This window comes from Octopus bimaculoides, chromosome 10 (genome assembly GCF_001194135.2).
Source record: "Octopus bimaculoides isolate UCB-OBI-ISO-001 chromosome 10, ASM119413v2, whole genome shotgun sequence".
NCBI lineage: Eukaryota > Metazoa > Mollusca > Cephalopoda > Octopoda > Octopodidae > Octopus > Octopus bimaculoides.
In genome coordinates, this window is record NC_068990.1 from 70,667,134 (window position 1) to 70,677,706 (window position 10,573).

At 39.2% G+C, this 10,573-nt stretch overlaps 1 protein-coding gene across 1 annotated transcript in view; it reads right to left on the reverse strand.

Annotated features, from left to right (window-relative positions):
- The window catches only part of LOC106882416 (intraflagellar transport protein 46 homolog), a 23,678-nt gene that overhangs the window by 11,787 nt on the left and 1,318 nt on the right, over window positions 1-10,573 (reverse strand). Inside the window, exons 2-6 of the mRNA XM_014933091.2 lie at window positions 6,732-6,837; window positions 5,857-5,930; window positions 5,589-5,698; window positions 4,312-4,386; window positions 3,202-3,295 (exon numbers count right to left, since the gene is read on the reverse strand). Of these exons, the coding sequence (XP_014788577.1) occupies window positions 3,202-3,295; window positions 4,312-4,386; window positions 5,589-5,698; window positions 5,857-5,930; window positions 6,732-6,837 (459 nt within the window). The remainder of the gene's footprint in view (window positions 1-3,201; window positions 3,296-4,311; window positions 4,387-5,588; window positions 5,699-5,856; window positions 5,931-6,731; window positions 6,838-10,573) is intronic.

The following is a 10,573-nucleotide window of genomic DNA, read 5'->3' on the forward strand; positions in this document are numbered from 1 at the left end:
TATATATATCATCATCATCGTTTAACGTCCACGATCAGTTGTTGCTTTTTTTATGTGCCACTAGCACAGGAGCCAGTCAGGCGGACCTGGCATCAATCATGTTCGGATAGTGCTTTTTATGTGCCACTGGCACAGGAGCCAGGCAGGTGAACCTGGCATCAACCACATCTGGATGGTGCTTTTTACATGCCACCGGCACGGGAGCCAGTCAGGGGGGCACTGGCCACTGCTATGATATTGGTTTTACTTGATGCAACAAGTCTTCTCAAACATATATCATCCAACGTATCAGGGGTATACTTAACAGGGCCAGACGTGCATGGCTGTGATCTCACTTTAGTTGCCGGGTCTTCTCAATCACAGCATATCTCCAAAGGTCCCAGTCTCCTGCCATTGCCCCTGTGAGGCCCAATGTTCGAAAGTCATATTTCACCACCTCATGCCATGTCTTCCTGGGTCTACCTCTTCCACAGGTTCCTTCTTCAGTTAGGGAGTGAGACTTTCTCACACAGCTGTCTCCATTCATACCTAACACATGACCATACCAGTGCAGTTGCCTCTCTTGCACACCCTATTTGATGCTTCTCATGTCCAACTTTTCTCTGAGGGCATGTGTCATGTGTGCACACTGACATTACACATCCAACAGATCATATTAGCTCCATTTCTTTCAAGCCTATGCATGTCCTCAGCAGTCATGGCCCATGATTCACTGCCATGTAGCATGGCAGTTCACACACATGCATCATAAAGTCTACCTTTCACCCTGAGCGAGAGGCCCTTAGTTGCCAGCAGAGATAGGAGCTCCCTGAACTTTGCCCAGGTTATTCATACTCTAGTCGCTACACTCTCAGAGGAACTACCCCCACTACAGACTTGGTCACCTATGTAGCGAAAGCTATCAACTACTTCTAGTTTCTTCCTCTGACATGTGATGGAATCTGTTTTCTGTACATCTTCAGTGTTTATTGCCCCTGTGCATCTGCCACACACAAAAACTATTTTCCAAGTTAACTTTCCTTTGCTTTTGCTGCACCTTTTATCTGTCCATAGCTTACACTGGGTACATTGTATGGAGTTTCTATGCAAACCTTTTCTACAGATCGAGCAGGGCCATCTACCTGAAGTGGGTTGTGATTTGACAGCCTTCCTACTTACTAAGACTTTGGTTTTTGCTAGGTTAACCCTAAGGCCCTTTGACCTTGCTTCCACATCCTAAACTTCTGTTCTGGCAGTGACTCAGCTACTAGAGCAAAGTCATCAGCATATAGGAGCAACCTGTCTTGAATTCCTCTGTTATTACCTGGAGGACTATAATGAATAAGAGGGGGCTGAGGACTGATCCTTGGTGAACCCCTACTTCTACCAACCCTCACCTTACTGACAGCATCCCTGTATAGAGCTTGTACAGCTCTTACCGGCCACTTGTCTATCCCTAGTTTCCACATTGACCACCCAATACAGGATCGGGGGAACCCTGTCAAAAGCTTTCTCCAAATCAACAAAAGCCAAGTACAGAGGTTTATGTTGGTTAGGTACTTCTCCTGCAGTTGCCTTACCAGAAATATAGCATCAGTGGTGCTTCTGCCTGGCACAAAACCAAACTGCATCTCATCTAGGCTAACTCTCTCCTTAATTAGTTAGGCTATGATCCTCTCTGTAACTTTCATCACCTGATCCAATAATTTGATACTCCTGTAGTTATTTCTATTTAAAGCATCACATTTCCTCATGTAGCAGTTGATTGCTGCTACACCAGTCATTGGGTATGACTCCTTCATGAACTACCTGATTTACAATGCAGGTGACAAGACCATAACCCACACTGCCCGATATTTTAAGCATCCAAGCGGTGATTCCTGATGGGCCAGGCGCTTTCTCTGACTTCATATCTTTAATTGCTTTATCTACCTGGGTACTGTCGATTCAGATAGCTGGTCCCTCAATTGGGTTAACTTTTGGCAGACTCTCCTCTTCTCATTCATTCTCCACATTCAGAAACATTCTGAACATAAAGTTCAGAGAGCTATTACACTCTGTTGGTAATAAAAAGCTTCTTTCTCAGAGTGAAAGGCAGACTGTATGATGCTTGTATATGTAGCTATGCTACACAGTTGTGAGATGTAGACCCTGAATGCAGAAAACATGCAAAGACTAGAGAGGAATGAAACTATATGCTTTGATACATGTACAATATTAGTGTGCATGTACAACAAAGTGCAAATGAGTTGAGAGAAAAGTTAGGCATAAGAGAAATTAGATGTAGCATGTGAGGGAGAAAACCATGATGGTTTGGTCATGTGATACTTATGAATGAGGACAAGTATATAAAGAAGTGCCATTGGTGAAAGTGGATAGAAGCTGAGGAAGTGAGAGACCTAGGAAGACATGGGATGATCTCAAAATGTTGAGCTTCACAGAAGAGACAACGATGAACTGAGATGTCTGGTGATATGAGGTTCTTGAGAAGACCTGCCCACCTCAAGAAAACTGAGTTCTGTAAGTGCTGTGTATTATATGTTCTCTATCCACATGCTACATCAATTCACTCTTCCCCAGTGAACCAAACTACATCTCTTCATGCATTATGCTAATTACTCCCCCACCTGCAGCCCAATGACACTGTGTCATCTCTCACTCCTGTTCCCCCACTGTCGATTGTATCAGTGCTATCCTGTCACTCCCTTATAAACCCGTATTCACCACTCACTGTATCCCCCTTCTCCTCTCCTCTTTCCTTTTACACTCTCATGAACTCACCCTGTCCAATCCCTTCTTTTTCTTTTTCTCTGATTGGAGTATCCACATAACTCTTCTCCAGCAAGACACCTGTTTTTGTCCCTCTTTCATAGTTCAAGCTCTCATCACCAGGCATAAAGCCACATCCCTCAATACTACATCCCCTCAGTTGAAGGGTTTTGAAAATTACTTTGTGGCCTCACTGGAGTTGGTACCACATTAAAAGCACTGGTGTTAGGAAGGACAACCAGCCATAGAAACCATGCCAAAGCTGACAGTAATGCTTAGTGCAGTCCTCTGGCTTACCAGCATCTGTCAAACCGTCTAACCCATGCCACCATGGAAAATGGATGTTAAATGATGACAGCAACAAGATTGATTGTCTCAGAAATTAGTTCAACATTAAAAATACATTTATTATCTAATCACTCAGGTAGCTCCTCTCTCAGCAGTTTCACTCACCTTAATGAATGCATCAGTGTCCCCTACTGATGGAATGAAGTCAGGAATAAAAGGTTTCAGTTTGTGTTCCAATTCAATCACTTGATAAGAATATCTACGACAAGAAAAATTATATTTGCTCATCTTTGATCACTACAGACACACAAAAGGATCATTAATTAAATGAAAGTAATCAAATGACTGATTAACTAATTATAGAAAACAGTGAATGCCCGTGTCTTGTTATATTTTTTTACATGATAAACAGGTGTACAAAGACTAATCATATAATTTATCAGTAAGATAAAACTTCTCTCAAAAGAAGGCTTATTCTATATTGACCAGACAGTTTTTGATGTAGCAGCACATGTCCACCAAAGTCATTCTAGGCAAGATTCACACACAGTCACATCATCATTGTTGTTTTAATATCCACACTTACATGTCTGCATGGGTCAGACAAAATTCTTGTGGCAGATTTTTCTGACCTGAAATCCTTCATGTTGCAAAGATACTTCCCCATGGCCAAATGTGTTTCTACAAAAACTAGATATGAAGAATCCCCATTTGCATGACAATGTCACTCATTTTACAACTATCCTGAGATGTTAAGACAAGGAAACACACACACACACACACACATATATAAATATATACAGGCTTCTTTGTGTTTCCATCTACTAAATCCTCTCACAAGGCATTGGTTAGCTTGATCAGGCTATTGAAGAAGACATTTGTCCAAGGTGCTGTGCAATGGGACTGAACCCAAAACCACATGGTCAAGAAACAAACTTCTTAACCACACAACCATACCTAAAACAAATCGCTATCAATTGATTAATACGATTATTGATCAGTAGAACTTTCTTTAGTACATATAGCCAGACATTTCAATGAAGTGTACAGTAGATTACACCAACTTCAGTATAGGACTGGTGTTTTCTTTTATCAACCCCAGAATGATAAAAGTCAATGTCAGCCCAATGGAACTCAGAACATAAAAGACCACAACAAAAAGATCACAAGGTAGCAAACTCCAAAGCCACTTCTATATTAACAAGATTTCTTTCTGCATTCTTTAGAAAAGAAATAAAAACATAGCAAAAATAATGCATAATTCTTGATTCTTACCTTGAGATATATTCAAATAAATCTTTAATATCCGAGCTCACCTGGAGATTATCATAATCAGCTGGATCATATGCTCTGTTGAAGAAACAATACATTGGATTTTATAAAAGGAAGTCAATAACCAGTCCTTAACAAAATATGAGAGATGGCTTAGATAAAGTTGGTTAACAGCTACAGCAATAAGTTATAGCTACCAAAATATTGCCATAAGTTACAGCAATGAAACTAATATGGCCAAGTTTCTGTTATTAGAATTGAAACTAACTGAACTGAGAGAATGATGGTGAAATCAATAACCACTAATAGCATGAATGTTGTTGTAATTGTTATTCTCTTTTAGCATAAGACCTGCCCTAATCAAGTAGGCTTATGATTAAAGACATTCCATCTTTGACCATGCAGACATTTTTTAAGACATATTCTATTTACCATGGGACCATATTGTTCAATGTGTTGTTCGTTAATAACATAGGGTGTGATTTAAGGAGATTTTTCTGCTATTTTTAGCAAGTAAAATGGACACAGAGAAGTCTCTGCTGATGGCTGATCCCTATGTGATGTAACCAATATGAGTGTTGACTATATTGTTATGAAGAGGTCATGGAGAAAGGATTGTAAAATATTGGAGTGAATCAGCAGGAAGGTGGGGTGGGTGGGGTAGTGGTGAATCAAGTGAACCATAACTGAAGACTCACCTAAAAACAGGTCACTATTATTTGAAGTAATGAACAATGCAATTATTGGTCATTGAATAAATTCTTTCTTCAGTCTTTGATTGATATTAAGGCAACATTAACTTAAAATATTTTCAGACCACAATATGTGGCAGAATTTTAACACACAAACCTTCAGATGATTGGCCAATGCTGGTTCTTTTTTAGTCAATTACCTGATAGCTAAATCTACTTAAAAGTATAGGATCCAGCCAACAGCCAAAGGATTTCTGTTGAGAATCTAACAGCTTCAGAATACATGAATCTACTTACCCTTTTGGTGTAATAGATGATAATGTTGTACAGACCTAATGACACTAACTCCTGTCAGAGGGGAACTTTTACAATGTTGCTTGTAAATTTTTACAGGGGTTCTGCTTTTAGATTATTGATAAATTTATATAATTTTGCCTTAAACTCTTCAAGTATGCTGCTGTTGAATGGCAAGAAGCTAGAAATACTTGGTCCTGGCACAAATTTTGCATCCTATTACTCAGAATTCGTCTGGTTGAATTGTTGTGTCCTGAGGAAACTAAGTGACATCAAACACTAAGAAAGACTTACCCTTCAATATGTACTTCTTCATCGTCATCGTCATCATCACTCAGATCAGAACCATCATCATCATCATCAGATAAATTACTGCTTCTGCCTAAAGATTTACCAAGAAGCTTCTGTTCAACAAATCCGAGATAAATAAATGAATGAATAATTAAATAGATAATTGATTAATGGATTGAATAAATAACTGAACCGCTCAATATCAATTGTTGCTCCACTAAAAACATCAGCAAGTTTGAAATGGAAGTAATAAAAAAAAAAAAACACTGACCTTGGCATCATCAGTCGAGGTGGCCAGTAAGTGGGGACTCCCAGACTGGTCAATGCCAGGGTTTGGAATCCGACCTGAAAGATAGGGAACAGGAAACATCTGGAACTTCAAGAAAAATAATTAAGTTGCCACATTCAATGTTTTCAAATATTGATTTATAACTTTGACACAACACCACAAATATATAGAGGGAGTGTATCAATAAATTGGACTTGACCCTAGTACAACATGGGTACTTATTTTATCAACCTCAACAAGGTGAAAGTTAAAGTGAACCTCAATGTGATTTGAACTCAGAACCTAAACCAAGTATAGGCAACCTTTTTTGAAAAGTGGACCACATGAGACATGACTCATCATCAGGTAGGCCACACTACTACAAAAAAAAAAATCAAGGTAATTTTTCAGTGAAGATGCCATTCAGAAAGTCCTGCAGGCCACAGGTTGTCCATGACTGACCTAAAGAGATGTAACTAAATACTGGAAGATTTTTGTCTCTGCCAATTCACAATAACTGAAATATGGTAAATTAAGGCTCCTGCCTCACCTTCCCCCAAATATTGAACAAGGCAATACCTGCATGGAGTTGAATCCAAGACTTATGAGATAGTAGTCCAATACTTTATGCAGTCACCCATGTACAGTGTGTGTGTGTGTGTGTGTGTGGTGTATGACCCATCATTATCATTTACATATATTCAGTTTGAGTGTAAATGATAATGATGGAAAACACATCACCAACACACTCACACAAACCAAAACACATACACACACACACACACCCATAAATCAACAAGCTAGTCAAATTAAAGTTAAGTGTCATTGCATCATAACAGGTATGTCATATCTTTAAAAAGCATAAACAGCTGACTTACCAAGAGGATTATGTGATCTTGGTGTTGGAGTATAGGTACTAGGAACATCATCAGCATCAGGAACCTCCAGAGATTCATCATACGGCTGGTTCTGATGAAGCTGGGCCTGAAAAGCATGGGAAAAGTGCTCTTAATGTAATATTTAGTATATTTCTTCTAGCACTTTCTCTATCTCATCTTTATTTATTTATTGGTGTGAAGAAAGGGAAAATGCATAGACCTTCTGTGACTGATGACAGATTGAGTAGTTAAGACTATAGCTGTATTTTATATATATATATATATATATATATACACACACACACACACTCACACTAGCATGTCATTGCAGGGCAATTATCACAATAGAATTCCTTTATTTCAGTTATTTCTATTCCTTGTCAAACCATGTTTTCCCCAATGGAAAATCCTGTTGATCAGGACAAATTTCTGCATTATTTGGTATTTATAAGGTTTCAATAAACGAAGTTTTTTTGCTTTTCCATTTGGTGCATAGATGTAAAGATCTTTCTTACTTCCTACTATGTAAAGTTGAGCATGGGTGAAGCAGGGCTCTTCAAGGTATTAACCAGAAACCAAAAATGTTTTGCCCTTGCGATTTGTTGACAGCTGAGACAAAACTAAGACTCACTGGAAATTGAAGTTGTTTGAACTGAAATGGGCCATCACTTCCTGAATCTGTGCGATGCAAGATGCTTTTGTGCTTATCATCTAATCAATGGATCCAATGTTCACGTATCTCCTGAGACCATACAACAGAAGCCTATGTTTGCATAATATCAAGTCTATTCCTTCTCTATTCAAGTGTCTCCTAAGCTCACTGCTGATGCTTTGTGAGAGTCTTTCAACTCTGTCACCCTAATGAAATTCATATGCACATGCATACAGACACACTGACATACATACATATACAAACATACACACACTCAGTGTGAGAGATATACATATACAGAGAAAGAGTGAGAGAGAGTGTGGTAAATATAGAGAGAGGTGGAAGTTTACAATGACAAAAATGTAAAAGATAGAGGGAGAGACAAGTACGGAGATAGACAGAAGTATATAGACAGACACACTCATCTCCTGTGACTAATTTGCATTTCATGTCATATCAAGAGAGAGAGAGAGAGAGAGAGAGAGAGAGAGAGAGAGAGAGAGAGTGGGAAAGCATGCATGAGACATACATATACAGAGAGAGAGTGTGGTAAATATATATAAAGAAAGGAAAAATGTAAAAGACAGAGAGAGACCAATAGAGAGAGGTAGATAGATAGTTATAAGATGCAACACACACATATATATATATATATATATATACAAATGTACACATACTCAGATAAGTATGAGTTTAAGATGGCAGCTTCTAAAAAATTCAATGTTGACAATATGGTTGTTGAGTTATTTCTCATAGCAAATTATATTTTTTGATTATTAGTAACCAAAAACTTTCCATGCTAGCATGGGTTGGACGATTTGACTGAGGACTAGTGAAACCAGATGGCTACACCAGGCTCAAATCTGATTTGGCAGAGTTTCTATGGCTGGATGCCCTTCCTAACGCCAACCACTCCAAGAGTGTAGTGGGTGCTTTTACGTGTCACCCGCACGAAGGCCAGTCAGGCGGTACTGGCAACGGCCACGCTCAAAATGGTGTATTTTATGTATCACCTGCACAGGAGCCAGTCTCGAAAGAGACACAGTAAGCAGAGGGAGGGGGGGTTAGGCCGATGCACGAGGAAGAATAGTTTGAGATATTTTGGGGAATTTCTGTCGCGTAGACACAGTAAATATTGAATGGTAGAAATAGAAATAGAATTTGGAAATCAGGGGTTTTCGGCCAGCTAAGTCCAAGACAGAATTATAGAAATAGGTGACTATGTAGGAAATAAAAACTGAAAAACTTGAATAAATGATTGGGTTTGACGGCATCGTTAAGGACAACTGAAAATGAATTTGAGCACTAAATGAGATATTACGAATCGGGGCAAAATACATAGGAAAGTACATGCTTAGGCAAGGAACTCAGGACTTATCTCGACATAGTTCTGTGGTCGTATTGATTCGTCAAAGTTTCTATGAATAAAATCAAATCTGTTTTTCTCTAGGATGCACCAGGGAATTTTTGGTGACATACACACAAACACTTTTCATTTATATAGTACCTATACATAGTAACTGTAAAGGATATAGCTATTATATAGTTTCTAAATAAAGCACTATTTGACAGATTTTGGTGTGATTTGCTAGAATCTTTCAGTTTCTGTAATATATAGAGTATGTCTTAAAAGAGGTTGGATCATCACAGGTGGAACAACTTTGATCCTATGTTTACTTGATCAGAGCAGGCCTTAGGTTAAACAACAACAGCACCATTATCATTAATGTTCTCAGAAGTTATTGATTTCACTACCATTCTCTCGGTTCAGTAAGCCTCAGTACCATCAACATAAACTTAGCCTTTTCAGTTTCATTGTTGCAGCTGACAACAATATTTTGGCAGCTATAAGTTGATATTACTCTTGCTGAAAAGCAATATTTTGGTAGATGTAAGTTACCTTCTTTCTCCCACCCCAACCACTTCCATTTCTTTCTCCCGCCCCAACCACTTATCTTCCCTTGCATGCTGCCTCTACCAATAACCTCTTGCCTGTGCTTTCTTTCCTCTGTGCTATTCTCCACCATCAGCACCTCACTTATTGCCTTCACGTCATAATCTATTGCAACCCATGCCCCTGAGTCACTCTTATATATCTCTTCATCACTTGCATCTGTTAGTTCTATCCACCTGCCCACTCATCCAGTCCAAACCTCTATATCACCTCATCTATTCTCATCATCCCCACTGTCCCTTGACAGCATGTCCCAGCACATCACTACCACCATCTCTTCTGCACTTTCAATCTTACTCTGACTCACCCACTCTCTTCGTCTTACTCCCTAACTCATTCTCCTTTCCTTTCTTTTCCAACTGCTGTCTCCATGTATTTCCTCTACAGCTTGACACCTATCTCTATTCCTCAATACTTTTAATCTCTTATCAACTACGTGTAGACCCAGAATGGTGCTCCCAGCCATACTGCCAAGAAGGTACAGAATTTCTACAAATCCAACTTTGCTACTTTCTGGCCCACTTCCAGCCCAGATCTCAATCCTCTGGACTATGCCGTGTGGGGCATTTTGGACATGCCATCTACAAAACCTCCCACCCCAACATCAATTCTCTGAAGGCTGCAATGCCTATGAGGATGCTCAATGACTACATGGTGAAGAGTTGACCAGGGTTCCGGGACTGTGTGGAGGCTGTCATTGCAAACAATGGAAGCCACATAGAATAAAGTATTCGCTTTGTATTTATATGTGAATGTTATTAACCTATTTTTGAATTACTAGACTTGTTGATGTGCAATGAGAAAGTTTCGAATGTTACAAAAGTTTTGCTTCCCCACCCTGTATGTCCTAATGTATACTGGTTTCAAATTTTGGTGCAAGGCCAGCAATTTCGGGGTGGGTGTAAGTCGATTACATCGACTACAGTGATCAACTGGTACTTGTTTTATCGATTCCGAAAGAATGAAAAGCAAAGTAGGCCTCTGCGGAATTTCATCTTAGAACGTAAAGATGGACGAAATGCCGCTAGGTATTATGTCTGGAGTGTTAATGATTCTGCCAGCTCGCCGCATTGTCCTGGTGTATATTAGGGGGGTAACGCATAATACAAAAGTTACAATACAAGGCATAACTACAGAGTTGTACCCCCCCCCCCCGACTTTGGAAGCTCATAACTTTCAGAAAAATCAATATTTTTTAATGAAATTTTCTATGCATATATTATTTATTATGTAGAT